This window comes from Aspergillus lucknowensis (assembly GCF_044049455.1).
Source record: "Aspergillus lucknowensis strain CBS 449.75 chromosome Unknown BJX67scaffold_65, whole genome shotgun sequence".
Taxonomy (NCBI): domain Eukaryota; kingdom Fungi; phylum Ascomycota; class Eurotiomycetes; order Eurotiales; family Aspergillaceae; genus Aspergillus; species Aspergillus lucknowensis.
The window spans coordinates 121,002-139,498 of record NW_027263609.1 but is presented as its reverse complement, the minus strand read 5'-3'; the positions used below and the strand labels follow the sequence as shown (position 1 = coordinate 139,498).

At 47.4% G+C, this 18,497-nt stretch overlaps 7 protein-coding genes across 7 annotated transcripts; 2 read left to right on the top strand and 5 right to left on the bottom strand.

The window, feature by feature from the left end:
- Positions 1-1,020: 1,020 nt before the first annotated feature.
- Positions 1,021-2,231, bottom strand: BJX67DRAFT_366134 (uncharacterized protein). The gene is made up of 2 exons (XM_071030356.1): positions 2,083-2,231; positions 1,021-2,012 (listed from the first exon to the last, which is right to left on the bottom strand). The coding sequence occupies exons 1-2, from the start codon at positions 2,146-2,148 to the stop codon at positions 1,167-1,169; spliced, it is 912 nt and encodes a 303-aa protein (XP_070881579.1). The 5' UTR covers positions 2,149-2,231; the 3' UTR covers positions 1,021-1,166.
- Positions 2,232-6,100: 3,869 nt separating this feature from the next.
- On the bottom strand, positions 6,101-6,448 carry BJX67DRAFT_366133 (uncharacterized protein; the record flags this gene model as incomplete). The annotated part of the gene is made up of 2 exons (XM_071030355.1): positions 6,101-6,122; positions 6,196-6,448. A coding segment is annotated over one exon (173 nt), but the record flags the coding sequence as incomplete, so codon positions are not given.
- Positions 6,449-6,603: 155 nt separating this feature from the next.
- Positions 6,604-8,293, top strand: BJX67DRAFT_366129 (guanine nucleotide-binding protein subunit alpha). Its single transcript, XM_071030354.1, has 3 exons — positions 6,604-6,906; positions 6,973-7,315; positions 7,371-8,293. The coding sequence occupies exons 1-3, from the start codon at positions 6,789-6,791 to the stop codon at positions 7,984-7,986; spliced, it is 1,077 nt and encodes a 358-aa protein (XP_070881577.1). The 5' UTR covers positions 6,604-6,788; the 3' UTR covers positions 7,987-8,293.
- On the top strand, positions 8,284-8,669 carry BJX67DRAFT_366127 (uncharacterized protein). Its single transcript, XM_071030353.1, has one exon. The coding sequence runs from the start codon at positions 8,375-8,377 to the stop codon at positions 8,588-8,590; it is 216 nt and encodes a 71-aa protein (XP_070881576.1). The 5' UTR covers positions 8,284-8,374; the 3' UTR covers positions 8,591-8,669.
- A 2,091-nt stretch (positions 8,670-10,760) lies between these two features.
- On the bottom strand, positions 10,761-16,258 carry BJX67DRAFT_391165 (uncharacterized protein; the record flags this gene model as incomplete). Its single annotated transcript, XM_071034731.1, has 8 exons — positions 14,997-16,258; positions 13,259-14,931; positions 12,874-13,203; positions 12,210-12,812; positions 11,661-12,158; positions 11,378-11,612; positions 11,006-11,308; positions 10,761-10,940 (listed from the first exon to the last, which is right to left on the bottom strand). Exons 1-8 carry the CDS (start codon positions 15,942-15,944, stop codon positions 10,761-10,763), a joined length of 4,770 nt encoding a protein of 1,589 aa, XP_070881575.1. The 5' UTR covers positions 15,945-16,258.
- Positions 16,259-16,499: 241 nt separating this feature from the next.
- BJX67DRAFT_295736 (uncharacterized protein) lies at positions 16,500-18,438 on the bottom strand. The gene is made up of 3 exons (XM_071026876.1): positions 18,240-18,438; positions 17,136-18,175; positions 16,500-17,074 (listed from the first exon to the last, which is right to left on the bottom strand). The coding sequence occupies exons 2-3, from the start codon at positions 17,974-17,976 to the stop codon at positions 16,587-16,589; spliced, it is 1,329 nt and encodes a 442-aa protein (XP_070881573.1). The 5' UTR covers positions 17,977-18,175; positions 18,240-18,438; the 3' UTR covers positions 16,500-16,586.
- On the bottom strand, positions 17,959-18,438 carry BJX67DRAFT_366122 (uncharacterized protein). The gene is made up of 2 exons (XM_071030352.1): positions 18,240-18,438; positions 17,959-18,175 (listed from the first exon to the last, which is right to left on the bottom strand). Exons 1-2 carry the CDS (start codon positions 18,425-18,427, stop codon positions 18,046-18,048), a joined length of 318 nt encoding a protein of 105 aa, XP_070881574.1. The 5' UTR covers positions 18,428-18,438; the 3' UTR covers positions 17,959-18,045.
- Positions 18,439-18,497: the final 59 nt, after the last annotated feature.

The window sequence follows — 18,497 nt, the reverse complement described above, 5'->3', positions numbered from 1 at the left end:
GCATTATATTGCCTAATATAACTAGGTCAGTATATTTTTGTTCTATTATATTACTATATAGTACTATAGCATAATAGATCTATTAACTATCAATATCCAAATGTCATGGGTTCGGTTGTCTGTCAAGGTAGAGTTGGTCTTGGCACGCTGTCGGAGCTCAGTACCTCTATTTGATGCTCACGAAGGGCAGATCCTGTTGTACAGTGAAACCAAGCTTTAAGAACCCACAGCGTTGGCTTAAATAGGTTCTGAGAGCATGAAATTAAAATATCCAATGTTGAGTATCCATGACAAATGAGCCGGAGTGAGTGGTATCGTGGCGAATATACTATACTTCACAGCATTCTCAAATCCCGCGTACTGTAGCAAATACCGAGCCTTTATCGTACAAAATCCGGGATCTACGTGCCACAATTATCATGGCTTGACCATTGTTGGGGTTTCTGTGCTTCCAGTTACAGTAGCAACGTACTGGTTACTCCATCTCGTCCGCTACCCACCGCCACTAAAGGGTCAGCCGCCAAACGTTCTGTTGTGAAGAGTACAAGACTACACATTGAAATAAGCGGTTTTTGTCCAAGCCTGCGACTGTTTCATCCCAAGATATGGTATGTAGCCGGACCCATCACAAACGGAGTGGAATGCCTGCGGCATCGAATCTGTCCCACCACCGCACCAAGGGTCGGTGGGGTCTAGCGGTGTTATTAACAGTGTCACGCCTATCCTAGCACCTTCTTGCTTTATCCTTCTTCTATCTGCTCTCCTACTGAGTGGCTGACGGCCAAACTTTCAAACCAGCCACCCAAACCTCCTTTCAATTCAAATCGAACAAACAACTCTAACAGATCGGCAAAGACAATATGAAAGGTGTTCTTGTAAAGCTCAAAGGCACTTACAACACCGGTAGGCGATCAGGTTACCATATCCTGCGGCGACTTCGTGGTCACTCCTCATCGGGTCCGGATACCACCCCGCCTGACTATGAACGCAGTTAGCTATCCACGAAACCGTGGAGGAACCGATAAAATTTGGGTCAGTCTATCATCAAGTTCTCCAGCTCAAAATTCTCCCAGTTCCCCCGAATCCGGATAGTATTGGAAAATTCGACGGCCTCAAGCCCGAACAGGCCGTTTCCTCAGAGTCTCTGTCCTATGAACATCAAAATACTAGGCATACGTTTCCTTTTTTGCCCTACACCTCCGAACAACGCCCGTAAAGACCTTCACAACATCTCCATTATTCTTCGAAGACGACTCGTAGAATTCACAGTCAAATCGGCCAACCAGCGCTCGGACCTCGTTTTGATGAATTAAAGGCTGAGCCAACTCTGTAACGAACGAGAAATCGGCAACGATAAAAAGGGACTGACGAGGCAAGAACGAGTTCTCCGTCCAGAAGATCTTGGTCCCTTCCTCATGAAATAGCTTGCACGCCCTCAGGACGTTGATATTGATTCCAGCTTTGTGTGGCTTGTACAGATCAATGGGCTTGCAGGATGTCAGGCAGGCGCGCAGGATCTGTAACTTCAGCTCAATAGGGAGTTGCGGGAAGTAAGTGAACCCTTCCCTTCTCTTCTTTCCTCTCCAGGTTGCTGAAAGCCGCTCCTGGAGAGACCGTAGCTGGTCCCATTTCCTATGCCTGGGTTCGGGGTCCCTGACACCGAATTCTTTTCTCATGGCTGCATTCTGGGCTTTTCGGTTTGCTATGGCTTTAGCTTCGGCTCGAGCATACTCAGGGGAAGGAGTCATCAATGTTTTCGCAGCCGTCTCCAAAGTCCGCTTAATGCGCGCAAACGACTCTCTCGAGGTAACATCGTACATGAAGATATAAGCATCAAACCGCTCTCTGTGCCTCATGTCTTGGAACGGCGACTCATCACGTGCACATAGGGGGTCCACATCAATCTCGATCAGAGCACATTTGTCGTCTATGACAACCTGCTTCCGGTACGTGTCGAACATGTGAATGTGCGGTTCGTAGAGGGACGGACATAGCCAGGAGTTATGCGCATACTATTGGTCGTCGACCAATTGGTGTGTGGTCAGTAAGGTTAAAATCTGAACGTGGAAGGGTAATATATACTTGGATCATGAGAGCCTCTGCAGCTTCCCACCAGGGGTTGACGATGGAGATACGGACCCGCTCCATAATGGCCACGGTGAGGGAAGCCTCACACTGTTAATAATGGCTCTGTGTCGGATTGCAAGGATGGGATGAATTTTGTGTTTTGTTTCAACCGAGGCTCTCCTGAGGTCAACCTGGAGCGGGGAGCTTCCTTCGTAATTAGCGAAAGGCTAGTCTTTTCGGGTTTAGCTTTGCTCTGCTGCGTATACTCATTTCTATCTTTGTCGACATGATCTGGGGGTGATTCAATCGTCTTGATAGATTGGTCCAATTAATCCGCCCCGCCGCTTCAACATTTCGTCCATCAAGTGTCGTGGGTACTCTAGCGCAGATCCGCATTAGGTGGCATTTCCCAACGACTGAAGACCAGGGCCCCACGGTGAAACGTTCGTTGAATACACTCAAACATGAGAACGACCGACCCACATGGTCGCCACTGCTGAATAGCAGCGGACTCAAAACACTGTGGCTTAACTAGAGACGCGCGCTGCCGCACGCTAGTACCGTGAAATGATGAAGAAAAAGAGAAGATAAGCAATGAGATTTATTACAGTAACATAATTTACAGGTATGCAGGCATCAAGTTAGAGTAGGTCCATAATTTGCGCTACTGGAACACCATTTTGTGCCGAAACTCCTCTCCGCATCGATTGCATCGGAGTGGCCCTCGATATAGATGATGGAGGGCTTCAAAATGCCTTGTAGCGCATCCCACATCCTTAAACATCCTATAGTGGTTGTCATCTGGAAGTTTCTCGTCTCCAAAATGTTTAAAGCAAGCTCGGGGTGACTTTACTGGCGGGTATTCCGGCTTCTGCGACCATTGGATGTATTGCTTAACGGTACGCAACCGCTCGTCACGCGTAGAAATGGGAGGCTCGCACGGCCCAACATCGTTATGGACTAGGGGTGTCACGGACTTAGATGCTGTCTGCTTGGGCGCGCCCTGTAGTGCATCTCCTTCCAGGATATCATAATACTGTGTGACCGCATCCGCGGCCGTATCCCGGCGATTTCACTCATCCTCCAGCGAGCTAGAGATCGGGTAGGAGAGAAGGCTTTGAAGGAGATACAACAGGAGTGGGTGCATGCCATCCTCGAAGGATGGCTCGTCCGTGTCCTCCTCCTTGGCCATGGTGCGCTTCGTCAAAGTTCTGTCGAACCTGGTGCAGTAAAGCCCTCAGCGACCGTTTTCGCGCATTCTTCACATCATTCTCAAGTTGCTCGATCCGAGGGCAGGCCTGGGTACCCAGTCTTGTCATACTGGGCGCGAGTCTTGCTTGAATTCTTGTGGGCCTCCTCCGGCTCGGGGTGGTCCTCAATCTGGGGTTTCTGTTGCGCAGTTAAATATCTCGGGCGTCCTGGGTATTGCCACGGATTCTGTCGTGTGATAGCCCGGGTCGAGGCCACAGATGATCCGGATCATATCCGGATTGATCTGCAGAGGATGGTAATGGTCGAGAAAAGTTTGTTCGATCCCACGCCATCCGATCAGTGGGGGAATTCGCCCTCAATTGGCGAGGGACCAGACATACACTTGGTGAAGGAGACCCAGCGGCGGAGATTGGCGCGTATACACCGTCGCCCGAAGATCAACCATCGAAGCAGGCGTTCAATTCGAGACCATGCGCGAACGCAAATTATCTACTTTGTTCGTTGAGGATATTGAACTCCCCCGCGTCGATTAATCCACCGCCCGACATACCCGAATCATCTCACACTCGGCTCCTTGACACATCCGTTCTAAACTGCAAGCCAAGGGCGAAGACGCTGGAATGCGCGTAAATAGTCCTGTACCAAAACACCGCCAGGCTTTCGGCCGTATACCACCATCACTGGAAGATATGTACTAGTATTGGAAGCTGCTACTACAGCACGCATTTCCACTATTAACTCCTATATACGCTTATAGGACTTGTAGAGGGTTAATATAAGCAACCAAAGTATTATATCCTTGGCACCTTCTAGTATCTAGACTTGGTTCTGCAGGCAGAGATCCTATAGCTAGGGGTTGGGGCTTTATCTACACGTGGATTAGCAAGCTCCACGCGAGATATTCTATTCTAGGCATATACCCATACACAGGCTACTAGTAGTTAATCCTTACTATATCTACAAATCCATGCTCTCAAGGCAACAGGCACTCTCCTGCTAGATAGAAAGTCCTACCCCAATTCTTGCCCTGCTTGTACAATAGTTTGCCCCTAGACCAAGAAAATATGGCAGGGTCCAAGATTATTATTATCTAAAATTGGCTTAACCAAGTAACTAACGATTTCTATATACCCCCCAGGCTGTAGGCACTCCCAATACTAATTAAAGAAATAATCCTAGTCTGGGATATAGCCAAATAGGTCATGTATATAGATTAGGTAAAAATAGCCAGAAGCAAATAGTTATAGTAGAGTTATATCATCAATTTTAAATACATAGTTTAGCAGCACAAGAGGCGGTTATATAGGGAAGAAGTTAATACTAGTAACCCTTGTACTGGGGTATTAATTAGTAGTATTACTATTCAGGATCAGCATGGTATATAATAAGTGGGTCTAGGAGTATATATAGCCCAGACTCCAGTTCTAGTACTAATATCAAGAATTTCCTAAGCAAAATTAGTAAGTACAGAAATCTCGCGGACACCAAGACTAGCAACCTGGGGGTTCACAACAGGTGCCTAGTGAAGACGGCTATTGATTGTTGTCCAGTACAACCAATACATCCAGCCTTGCAATAGCTATGCTTGTTGGTCATTTAGTCCCTGGTTAACAAACGTCAGCATGTGTGACAGTACCCAGTTGCTGTTTACCCTGGATTCGGTGTCCGCGGACATGGACGTACCCAGTAGCGAGACCCATCACGAAAGGCGTGATACCTCCGCATGCTCACAGCGAGAATTGCTCGAAGCTCAAGATTTGTCATGTGGCTCAGGAGTCCTCTCTTGAGCAGCATTGGGGTGACCGAGGTTCGTTTCCCCGTCCCTGGCTTGTCTTAATTTCTCCTCCCACCTGCTAATATAATTTTTTTGGCATTGCCTTCTTACCTCGTTTTCCCGAAGGGATGCTAAGTTGGGAACCTGGCTGGGTTGACAAAATTACAAGCCACTCTCGCTGTCGCCTGCATGTCTTTCAACTGTCATTCAGATAGACATCGTGAGAATTGAATTCAAGAACACATATGCATTAAGAAAGTAGATCTCTAGGAACCCAATTGCACCCTATCTGGCGACTCGCACCATACATGTGGAAGAGCATACTGCATACCCAGCAAGAGAACGAGTGACGCTGAACGTACATAGCATTGGGAGTACCAGATCTTGCTCAACCAATAGCACATGACTTGTCATTGGTCTGAAACTCGGGCTCGGGATGGTTTTCGCTGCTCACTGCCAAGGGCCAAACATGAGTCTGCAGCCTGGCGCTTTTTGTAACCATGGATCTTGGCTGAATTGCCCATTCACGCGTCAGTTAGTGAGATATGAATGAATTCCTTACCGCAGCAATAACGAACACGCGCGGAGGCGACGAACGGGGTGCAAAACTTCCTGGCCATCCATAATTTCCGGTCCGTTCTCGATCGGCCAAGACGAGAAATGCCTCAAGTTAGTGGGGAAGAGGGAAAGTCGTGGGTTTAAATACGGACAACACCTGCAATGTCACAATCGTGCTATACAGTACCTCTCCTTCCGCGAACTCGTTCTGGCTACGAGTCCTCATTCAGCCGACGGTGCTCAGGTCACTGATTAGAATGGCGCCAAACCCCCGGGCAGCAAAGAGACGCCGAGCACGAGCGAGGCCTTCGGAGATGCAGGTGTCTCGAGTTTTACTCCTTTAATCCGGATACGCAGCCCGGCCTTGACCGACGAAATATTCTGCCTCCTGCCAGTGCGCATCCGCCCCATTCAGGGAAATGAAAGCCCAGTCTGATATGCACGGCTCCACAACTTGGGTTCGGCAGCCTTGGCTAAGAAGTGGAGATTGCCGAATGTAAAGGTGGAACAAAGATATTCTCGACCGCTGCACCAAAACATCAAATGATGCTTTGGTTTTGCCTTGCAGTCTGTTATCTCCACACAGATATTGCCTGCTGGGAGCGGTGACATTTTACGGTCCTCTGCACCATAACAATATTGGTCGTGGGTAGATTTTGAGGGATTATCCGCATACAATACCGACTTCGGTAGTTCCCCATAGATAAATGCTCGGAATCCATTTATGCCTGACGCGTAACCAAATTGTCGGGCTGTTTAGGCTTTGTGGTGGTGTGTGGGCGTTCATATGCAAGTGACAGTTGCTGTATATGGGGTATTTACCGCCCCGGATCATTGACGGACGTGGCTTCAACAAGACGGGCTAAGCTGAATACAGTGGCGCTTGTAGGGAGCTCCTAGGCATCCTTCGTATTTAGAGAAAGCTAGCCTCTTCTGGATTAGCTTTGCTCTCCTTTGTTATGTATTTCCCCGCCCTTCCACCTTGATTTCGATCTCGCTGTTCCAACGCCTTCGAATTCAAATCACTACCCTGCCACCAAAAATGGGTTTATCGAGCCGAAATTTGGTGGAGCAAGAGGGAAGGATTTGACCCGCAATATCTGCACTCTTTCCCAACAGCAACCTCTAAACTGAACTCAACGCCTGATTTCTACCGCATTCGTGAATTACCGACAAAATGGGTTGCGGAATGAGCACCGAGTACAAGGAGGACAACGCTCGCAATAAGGAGATCGAGAATCAGCTTAGGCGGGACAAGATGGCGCAGTGGAACGAGATTAAGATGCTGCTGCTTGGTATGTCACTCTAGTCTTTCTCACTTGATTGAATGTGAGAATGTCCAGCTAACCCAACTTTCGCAGGTGCCGGAGAGTCGGGCAAGTCTACGATTCTAAAGCAGATGAAGTTGATCCACCAAGGAGGCTACTCGCGCGAGGAGAAAGAATCCTTCAAGGATATCATTTACAGCAACATCGTCCAATCCATGTGCATGATCTTGGAAGCGATGGAAGCCGTCGAACTACCGCTGGAGGACGCCCGTAACCAGTACCATGTCCAGACTGTCTTCATGCAGCCACCCCAGATCGAAGGGAAGAGCCTCCCCCTAGAGTTCGGAAACGCTATCGCTGCTCTTTGGCACGATACTAGTGTGCAAGAGTGTTTCAAGCACTCTCGCGGATACCAACTGAACGACTCCGCCAAATAGTGAGCCATCTTCCTTTGTATTGAACTAAATGATCCCTTGCTGACCTTATTCCGGCTTCTTTGATGATATTGAACGTATTGCTCACCCTGATTATGTCCCCACTGATGAGGATATCCTCCACTCTCGTGTCAAGACGACTGGTATCACCGAGACTACTTTCATTATTGGTGACCTGACGTACCGTATGTTCGATGTTGGTGGCCAGCGTTCTGAGCGAAAAAAGTGGATTCACTGCTTTGAAAACGTTACTGCGATTCTCTTCTTAGTCGCCATCTCCGAGTATGACCAGCTCTTATTCGAAGATCAGACTGTCAACCGAATGCAGGAAGCTCTCACATTGTTTGACTCCATCTGCAACTCGCAGTGGTTCGTCAATACCTCCATTATTCTGTTCCTCAACAAGACCGACCGTTTCCGTGAGAAGCTGCCCGTCAGCCCCATGAAGAATTATTTCCCTGACTATGAAGGCGGTGCTGACTTTGCCGCCGCCTGTGATTACATTCTCGACCACTTCGTGTCTCTAAACCAGACTGAGCAGAAGCAGATTTACGCACACTTCATATGTGCCACAAATACCACGCATTTCCGGTTCGTGATGGCAGTCGTATATGGTAAGTCTTGTCTATCCACAACGAATCGATCACTGCTCAATACTGTCTGTGTGTTTTAGATATTGTTATCCAAGAAAACCTGAGACTTTGTGGTCTGATCTAATAATCCGTATATTTTTTTGAGCAAGTGCAAAATTTCTCGACTCGATACCAGCATCTATAATCAGCCCGGAGTTTTATGCGTTCCCAGGAACAACTCCACCACCGCCTCGTGGCCATTCCGCACATCCTTGAATAGTGGTATTATGCCAAACCTATCAATCGCCCCAGCATTCGCCCCTTCGGAAAGGCAGGTTCGAGCTGTCGCCTCACTCCCTCGTTGGGCTGCCCATAACAGCGCTAAACTTCCAGAGTTTAGCGAATTTCGTTAATAAAGGTATGGATTAAAGAGAGAATAAAGATGCTGGTTAGTTTGAGCAATGACCCTTCCTGTCCAGAAACTACGCAATGAATAGCAAGCAATTCAGCAGGCAATTGAAAAAGAAGCATTTCCACATTTCCTCTCGTGACCTTGGAAAGGCCAGATACTGTAATGAGCATGAAGAGGGATTTGGAAATTTGGGATCCCAAAGACCTTTTGGGAAGTTGGACAAAAGCCGTGTCCTCGTTTTGGGAGATTCTTGGCCTGTACAAATCGTCGACTCAGATATTGGGTGGGACTGAAGCAGAGTCACAGTATCAGTAACTCCGCAAATAATCAATACCTGGTGAATTTCTGCGTTATTAAGACTTGCGTTTTTTTTTCTCCATAATCTTCTGTCATTTGACGGCAAAGAAGGCGAGAGCCGACTTTACTGTATAAACGCGGCGGATTTCTTGGGAAATTTCATTTCTGGAGTAACATACTGCCAAGAAATGCAATTATAATTTAAGCCCCCCTCTCTAGGAAGGCCGGGGCAGCAGGTCGAATTTGATGCCTGCCCAGAAGCAATCAGAACAGGCTTGGTGCAGCGAGCAACTTGCTTCGGCTAAGACAGTCTGGTAGGTTAATCAAAGCATTGTTCGCCGCATTGTATCAGGTCCAGAGTTGGCTTCTTCTGCCTTGTATACAAAGCTATAGGTGTTAACCACGGCTCTAAATAGAGTACAATGATTCCTTTTTCGATTTTGATTCTGTAAATGTTTTGTGTTCATGTTAGCATTGAAACAGTAATAGCCAAGAACACAATAAATAAAGGATGAATTGCTCCTGCATTTGCGTCAAGTTCATGGGGGAAAAAAACCATTGGAAAGAAAAACCAGGAATAGAGCACGATGTATGATATAGCTAAACCCCGAGGTCTTAAAGGCTCTGCTCTAACGCCTCTTGAAGCTGGGCTGCCTCAGCTCTCCAGTTGTATATCTAACGCGATTTAGTGATCAAGCCAAGTAGATTATCGTTAGTATAGGTGCAAAGAGAGATTAGGCTAAAGATATTTAGAGGTTTGGCAAGTATATATTGCTTAATAACTTGATAATAAATATTATCAACAAACAACTTTATCGCAATCTTGGCGAAATTAGCACCAAATACATGTTAGATAGGTTAATAGGAATCCTTATTTATAGTAGGTAGCTAAATCGGTTCGCGTATTTATACAAGCCCGCTCTATTATATTAATAATAACACAATCTTGCAGAGCAGTTACAGTGGCACGACAAAAGTTTGTATCCCCCCACTACGCACGCTAGTAGAACCGCTTCATAATTAGTCTTAGTGAAAACTATTCTGCTGGCTAAAATAACATGTTAATTGCTGTACATGGTGGTGGTGAAGTAATTAAAGTCAACAATACCATGCAAGGAATTGATACTAGATATCCAGGCTAGACATGTTAACCCGCGGGTTTTGGGTTGACCCATGGCCTTTGAAGATGAACCGGTGGGTTTTGGGTTAGGTTATGGGGATTGGAAACCCGCACATGGGTTACTAAAAAACCTACTGTTGGGGCGGGTTAGGGCAGGTTTCACGGGTTGGGTTGAACAAGTCTAAATCTAACAACAGTCTAGATTAGCTCTAGTATTATATTATTTAATATAGCTAGATTAGTATATTATTATTTTATAGTATTATAGCATGGTACTATAATATAGTAGGATTTATTAGCTATTAATATCTAAATCTTTAATAATTCTTTTTCTCCGTAGTTTTCGTCACTAAAAATATAATAAATAGTACTTTCTAGGTAAGTTAGGTTACAGCTTATTCTATTTCTTTTTTTAATATTCTAGTACTAACTTGTAATATTTTTAAACTCAAGCATACAAAAACAAGATCTTAAATAAAAGGTTAAAAAGAGTGGCTTTCTTGTATTTATTACTCTTAATTAAGTAAATCTTACATGAAATTAAAGAATTTAACTTGTTACCTTGGCTACTCCCTTAGCACCAGCCTCATCCGGTCTCAGAAGCACATATCCCTCGCAGGTTAGCGACTCAATCGCAGAAATAAATTGCCTGCTGGCTACACTAAGTAGAGCTTTTTACCATTTGGACTGATGAACATGTTGCCCCACGTCCAATATGCTCGATATTCCGACGATCGCCCGTTGCGGCAAGACTTTCTTTTTTGGGCTCTTCATTTGTTCGGCTGTATTCCTGCTAATGCTGTATATTTAGAGCGCACGAGTTTATTATGAATGCAATCTCTGAGCTTCAAAAAGGAAGTTAAAGTCGAGAGGCGTAACTGATTCCCCTTTCTTCCATTCGGATCTAGGAATATATAGCCTTGCTTAAAAGGTCCTTGAAATTAAATCCTGATGCGATACTTCTAGGTCCTTCAACATCCAGCTGAGTGCAACCCGCACTTAACAAGAAGAGTGTCCCTCTTCCGTAGCTATGCGGCTCAGCACGGCTAACTTGGCTGTACGCTGTACGACTCCGGTATGAATATAAGCCTCTCTTCTTGCCTTAGGCTCTCCGGATCAACGTAGATCTTCAGGCGCATATTTTCTTTACCAAGGTTGTAGACCCTGAAGATCACATAGATCTCTGGGTCCGCTCGTTGGTAGGTCGCAAGATGCATTCTTTGCATCTATGCGTAGTGACACGGACCCGTCAGCATGAAAGGGTAAAAGGAGGTGATGAACTAAAGCATACCCGTCTGTATTGGCTTCTGCTCATGAAGAACGCATTATCACACTCTCCGGTTGTCGTCTTGACTTCGATATAGTACGACGGATTTATACCATGCCATCGGTCGCGGGTCAAGTACCCGGTACGGATCAATATTCTGGTTAGGACCGAGCTGGTGTCATGGTAAACTAGATCCGCGGTTTCGACACCACTCCAGGGTGTGAGGTCTCGGTAGTCGGGATGTACAGAGACATATTTGCGGATATTGCTTCTCCAGTTGGTGCGATCGAAACCCGGAAGTCCTTGGCCGAGGAGAAGCTCGAATACCTAGTGTTATTTGCTAAGTATTAGGTCCCACCATTAGAAAAAAGGGAAGTTGATGGTTGAGAGACGAACGAATAGCTCTCCAGCCGCACCGATCTTCATGTCATGCTCTAGCTGGTTCTGAGACCGTACTCCAAAAACTGCTTCATGTTCAATGTTTTCATTGTCTAAAACGTCAGTAAGAGACGGCAGTAATATGTCAGAAAGTGTATGGAGGCGAGCCAGCCTAATGACATTGCTTAGCAATCGACTAAATGGAGACTCCTGGCCGGGCACGGTCGCAGGGGATACTCGGATAGAGCTCGCCCTGTGATGAGAGACTATTACACGAGGTAGATCTACTATGATCTCTGACCTTGAGTTAGGTTCAGGTGTTTGTGAAGCCGCCTCATAATCGTTATTCTCTTCAGTTTCAGAAGCTTCGCTTCCACTCAATTCTTCGTTACCATGGGACTCCAAGCGCAGTTGGGCGATGTCGGGAGGGATTCGAACAATCCCATGTTCATCTAACAGCTGGTCAACAAGTTCTCCTCGCGCAAGGAAAACTAATTGCAAAGATAATTGTGCTTCGGAGGTTAAAAGTCGAAAATGCCGCCGCAACGATCTGGGAAGGTCTAGAGAGTAGCAGCGCTGGCGGTCCACAGGGGCTCTGGGGATATAGATTTGCAGCACATCCCTCACTTCCTCAATATGGACCAAGCCCGTGTCGCTCTGTACTTTCGCAGTTACATTGTTCAATTGAAGGATCAAATTTCTCTTGAAGCCGCTGCTCTCATAAACCAGTGACCTTTGCAGGCGTTGGAGAGTCTGGCCGTCTGGTTCCTGCCCATGTACGTGGTAGTGTAAGATGCAACTGTCATATCTGTTAGGAGTTGATAAAAGAAATTTGGTGAAATATTTTTACCGGTATATTGGATCGGCCATTTTCCGGAACTCCCGTGTATGACGCGAGGATGGCTCTTGAGATGGAAGATCAACAAGCGTCTCCTCCTGAACAGCCGTTGACATGTATCGACCATCCAGACCAAGCGACTCTAGTAGCCGATGTAGCCGCCGGCATTCTTCAATAGAGAAGTCCAATATGGGAACTTTGCCTCGAAATGCTGCGAGATATTCAACCCGATCGGCAATGAAAAATATGGCAGTTGGCTGTACCAGCCTTACAATGCCACTGGGCATTGCCACAGGCAAGAACTCAATATCGTTGAGATTTTTCAATTCGTCATGGGTCGCACCGAGAGAATTGACCTGATGTATGGTGTCCTTGACAAGGCTAACATCCACTGGGCTATCGAGCACAAGTGTCTTAAGTTCGTCAATGTAATCCGCTGCTGTGGGAACCTGTATATTAAGGAAATTGCAGAAAAAGTCTTCCAGCTCTGGGTAAATGCTGCTGATGCCATACAGTACTCCGACTCTTATATCATCCGACCACGTGCAGGATTCCGGGGCCACCCAAACCTGCTGCTCTGGAAGATACACCAGTTGCTGCTCACGGAATTCATCCCTGGAGTTTGGTCAGCAAGCCCTCTATCTGCCCATAGAATCCACATTCTCGTATAGCTTACACTATCCGTCCATGATTCCTTGGCTGGTTCATGTACTGAAGGATAATGCCATATATTGCGCGCAGGTCGTCCACCGACAAGTCCGGATCGCCTTGACACGATTGGAGCTCTTCAAGATACGTATCAAGGTCGGCGTCCGGGAGGCGGAGTACGTCCTTGAACAAACCTGCTACAAGCGGGTTTTGGGAGTACTGTGGATGAATAGCGAGAGGGCTCTTCACGTGGAGACACGGGAGCCCGTTCCAGACGCAATCAGATAGAAAAACATTATCTGCAGCATCATCCGATCGTGCAGGGAGAATGACAGCCGCATAATCGTCGAAGATATACCTGCAGAGTACATGTAAGCATTAGCAACGTAGGGGCAGCTCATATGGATACCCACTCAATCAACTCGTCATGAGCTTCGTTAAACCGTACGTAAAGCTCCTTATACAGTTCGAAAATGGCGACCTGGGTCTGGCTTTCTTCCATGTTCTTCTCCACGAGATGGCTGAAAAGGAAAGCAAAAAAGCGAACGTCTGGCTGTAGCCCTACTCCCAAGGTAGCCAGGAACTCCCATCCATCTGTATTCTCGGTTGCTAGATTAAGTGGGACCTCTAGAAAGTGATCAAAGGTATCATGTACTGTCGCCATTGTACATAATCGCTGCAGCTCCTGCGAGGGATAATAAGTTTCTCTAAGAAACCTGGTTGATCCATTTCGACATGGAACCTTCATCCTCCCCAAGGCCTGGACTACCCGAGGCGTGAATTCACTTTGGTAACTGCTCGAGTATGCCTTCAATATTCCAATCAAAGCCATAGGGCGATAGTCTGCGAGATACTGGCTCAGAGTCGATAGTTCATCCTCTCGAGGACTTCTCAGCCTTGGGATGCGTCGGACCATTGCCACTTCCTCCAGCCATTGCTCCCAGGTGCGCCCATGAGAGAAGGTACCTTGAGGTACAGCGTCAATGTACGAGCTGTGGATGATGTGTAATTTGGGGATAGGTATATTCTGCCGATGGTACCAGGATTGCAATTGTCGATGAAGTTCCTTCGTACCGTATTCGCCCATAGTCTCGAAGTACACATCGTCCTTGACGATTTCGACTCCTAGTGTCACAAAAGCCCTGTATATACGTTGCTCTGTTTGGTCCATCACAAAAATCCGCTTATCAAGAGTGTCTTCCTTTTCCAAAGTTCTGAAAAGGTAGCTTAAGTGGCTGACCGAATTTATAAGGGTGACTCCCTCTCGTCTGTTGTACTTCTCCAGGATGGCCTTCACCACTTTATCAGACTCGCAATGTTCCACCCCCAAAGCTTGAACAAGCTGCCTTCGAGGTGGACTCTTCAGAGCACTGGGTGCGATGATGGGTACATCTTTCAAGCCATTGGGGATAAGAGTACCTGCCTTGTCATCCGGAAAATACACAGGGGAACACGAAGTAGAAGTGAGAGTTCCTTCTGACGTTGGAATGAGATTCATGCGTTTTATCCGTCTGGTGATAGCATGATTGCCTCCGTCGCGTTTTAAGCCGCGCAAGATCAGGTTTGCCACTTTCGTATGCCAGTCTTCGTCCAGGGTTGGATCAAGAAATCTTGGCGACTGGCCCTCTAGGTACGGGCTAAGGCGATCGAGGATCTTATTGTACGAGAGGCTGATTACACCAAGCTCTATAAGACTCTCAGCATCTCGAAACCATTCGTAAGACTGCGACAGATAGATTTCCGGATCAATGTCCTCAAACAAAGGCTGACCATGACGATCACAGTGCCGAGAAGAAAGGCGTTGGAGGTCCTTGGGACATTTCCTGGTACCTCTGCGCGACAGTAGGACCCTGGATGCTTTCAGGGCGTCAAATATTATTTCTCGGAGATCAGCCCAAAAGGGATCTTGAATATGCGGCCCTGGAAGATACTGCAACCACGCATACTTAAGTGCCGGGTGCTGACAGAATTTGTGAATAGCCTGGACAAACAAATTGCCGATCTCATCACGGATGGCGTAGTTTCGAGGACATAGATGGACGCCCTGCCGACTGGCTTGGGTGATAAAGTCAGATTGGATAAGAAACTGATATGATACATACGAGATCAGATCTGTCCAAAGCGCTATATAGAGAGAGAAGAGTAACTTACATTGAATCCTTCCTTGCGCATTGGGAGAAAAGAATAGACGTACTGTGGCTCGATATGCGGACGGGAAAGCATGTCTACTGGAAAAGCAAGGATTAGTTCTGTTTCGTGGATTCCGATCCGGCTCTGATGCTCGGGGAGATCAGAGAGTGTTGTGTTTTCCAGAAGATAATGCCTTCGTTCATCATCACCATTCGTCTCTTTGGTCAGGGTCACTTTAGCCCCCATGTTCTCTGAAGAGCGTTTGTGAGAAATCCTGCACTCAAGTAGAGGAATTTCTAATGTGAGCTTCTGCAACTTATGAAGAAACAGGAGCAAGGTGTCTGGTATTTCCTTCAGCTCTTTGGCCCGCAGCTCAAAGTCTCCAGCCGCTATAAGAAAAAGCGTTATCCGGGTTTTCACGCCCTGAGGAAGAGACTCGGGCTCCTCGTTGGAAGGGGTGATCATCCCCATTCCACTGTCTCCCTGGCGGTGTTCAAAAGAGAAACAGAAAGCGCCCGACTGAATGAACACTTTGTATGCAATCTTGAATACCGATTTGAAGCCAATGCCTTTATGGCCAATATAGCCGCCTGTCTGTTGCTTGGTACTCTGATGGGTACTGCATATCGCCCGTACATCAGCCTCGCTGAAACCGTCCTCGTTGGAGTCGACAGTTAGACGATCTTGATGAAGCGTAAAATGTAAAAACGGCTCCTCTAGAGTAGGAGCGTTGGAATAACGATTATCCTCCGCGTTCTGGATCAGCTCATAGATGAACCGTGTGTCTTGGTCGTATAAGTCTTCCGCCACATGCACAGCCGATCTGCCAGCTAACGTTTGCAGATTCCGAAATGCCCTCCTTTCATCTGTTCGTAACTGCCTCTCGAATTCTAAGCTGAAGCCGCCATTTGTCACCCGGATATCGTCCACGATTGCCCTAGCCTGCTGGATGGACAGATGAGCCATCATGAGTATTGAGAATGTCAATGAACGGGCGTCTCGAGCAAAACACGCTGGATTATCACTACTCTCGCGCCTGACCTTGATCAAATAGCTTGAGCCGCTCTTCGTGGTGGAGCCTCTTGTTTGCGAGGGCGCTAAGTGAAAATCAAAAAAGGGGTGTGGGTTATCAGCGGGCTAGAATAACCCCCTCTTCCAAGCCACATGGAATGAGTTCTTATCCCACCAAAACTGCAGTTTGACAAATTAGATTGCACACTGTTGAAGGTTCCTTGCTCAGGGGTCATCGAAGGGGAAGAAGGCAGAAGAGATCTGTAGCGGCTACACCAACGCAGCCATATAATTCATGCGATATATTTAAACGTCTCGTTGCTTGGCGTTCTGGTAGTCGACTGAGGGGTCACCGATTGCGTGGCCGCTAACCGGCGTCACCTGCAGATCCGCTTTTCATATCACACACTATCGTGACCGATGTCGAACAGGATTCGGCCCCCTGGCGGGGCAATCCCGTCCTCGATTGGATGATGATAGAAGACCCGCAGATTCTGCTATTCTCGATACACAAATGCAACAATTGATTCACTTCTCCCCAAGAGTAGGTAAAAGCTGGCGCGTTTCGCGCAACATGAATGTGAATTTCGTCTCAAAGGATTATTTATTATTTCCCTCGACTAGCACTACCGCTGGAGCCCAGACCTTGTATCGGTCATAGTGTTCGGCATTCTCGGATCCATACGCGATGATTGCGGGTTGAACTACCAAAAGTACCTTTTTCCCATCCAGGGCTGTGTCCTCTTCGTCCAGGTGATGCAGGCGATGGGCGCTCATGATTGGGCTGTCTACTGTGAAAAATGACAAACCCTGCAAGTCCTGGCAGGCCATTGACGCACGCTGCATCCACAAGGAAAGCGCTAGCTGCGCCGCTCCATGGTACAGTGATTGGAGCTCCTGGACACACTGGTCGGCATCGCTGCTATTTGCAGCAGCCGGCTTCAGCAGACCACGAGCCGGACCGCTGAGAAATCTGGCCACAATCTTGGGACAAAGTGTCTTGATTCTCGCCTGCAAGGAAACCTCGGGACCATCTGACAAATTTCGCAATGTCTGCGAGCGCCAAATATGCGCCTCTGACTCGTCCACTGTTTTCCAGACTTATGTCAGTACAGAGCATCGCTCCAGACGGAACTTCAGTGCTCCTACCTTGGGTCATAGCATCGAGGAGTATCTGCATTTCCTCTGATGTGGGGGGATTGCGAGTCGAGTTACCCTCGATTCTTGTAAAGGCGAAAAAGGGGTCGGTAAACATCCCTCCAAATATGTCTTTCGCCAGCAAGCACTGGAGAAGCAGGGCTGGAATCCTATCGGGAGAAATTGGGAGTTCCTTTGCCAGTGCATCCAAATCATGGTGAGCACAGTAGCCGCTCAAGTTGTTGATGATCAGTTCTTTCCCACTTCCAGCTTCTCTCTCCAGTTGCGCAAAGGAAAGCATACCGTATTTTCTCGCCCAGTTTCTCATTTTCTCTCCCAAACTAAGCAGGTCGTCTCTAATGAGCCGATCTTCTTTGGGAGCGTATCCTTTGTTTACCGTCATGGACTGGAGAGCTTCTTCTTGCCGTGCGAGCACTATGGCCTGTAGCTCTTGGTATTGTCCACGCATTTCGGCTAAGCTGGATTGAAGGCTCTGGATCGATCCCTCTCGTCTCTGTAGCCTGGCCTCCTGCTGCTCAATATACCTCTCGTACCGGTTTATTTGATGCGTTAGACGTTGGATCGAAGCCGAGTATTCCTCGTTCAACTGAGCATAGTCCGCGGCCAAGTGTTGGTCTCGAGCTTGCAGCTCGCGCACAACACCGGGGTATTCATCGTCCGGAGGACGGGAGATGCATTTATGGTCTTCTGGGTGACCATCGTCGGCTGTCACAGTGACTGGCGGTACTAAGGCTTGGTGGTCACTACGGTGTGGGCGTGAGCGCTGATTATTCTCTGACGGCTCGATTGCAACTGGCGTTGAGTATGCCAGAGGCTCCGACGTCAATCCCATATACTACCATAGCATATTTAGTGGATTTTGAAACGGAAAAGAAAAATTTCAGGAACTTGGTGATATATCTCACCTTACGAAATGTCCCCATGAACCCCAGGTTCTGGGACGAAGACATCGGACGGTGACGCCGCAAATTAGCGCCATCTCTCCGCTTGCTGTGCCTGTCATCGCCGGATGATTGGACTTGTGTGGGTGGCTGGAGTATTTGTGAGCGGCATGGCAAAAGAAGAGGCGGGATAGTAAGTGATTTGGTTACTGACTGTGTGGCCAGTCCGAGCGGTCTCGGTATAATCAGTGCCTGAGTTATTGACAGACATACTGTCTTCCTACACCAGGGAGAAGTTCTGCATTGGATAAGCAATATCAGAAAGCTTCTTCGCAACCAAGACCTGCGCAGGTTCTTAAAACTTGAGATTGAAGACAGGATTTTGGGCACAATCAGGGACATGAAAAGCAATCAGCAAGGCTGTGTCCGGCTTCAAATCCCCGAAGGTGGGCGGCGCTAAATGAGTGGTCAT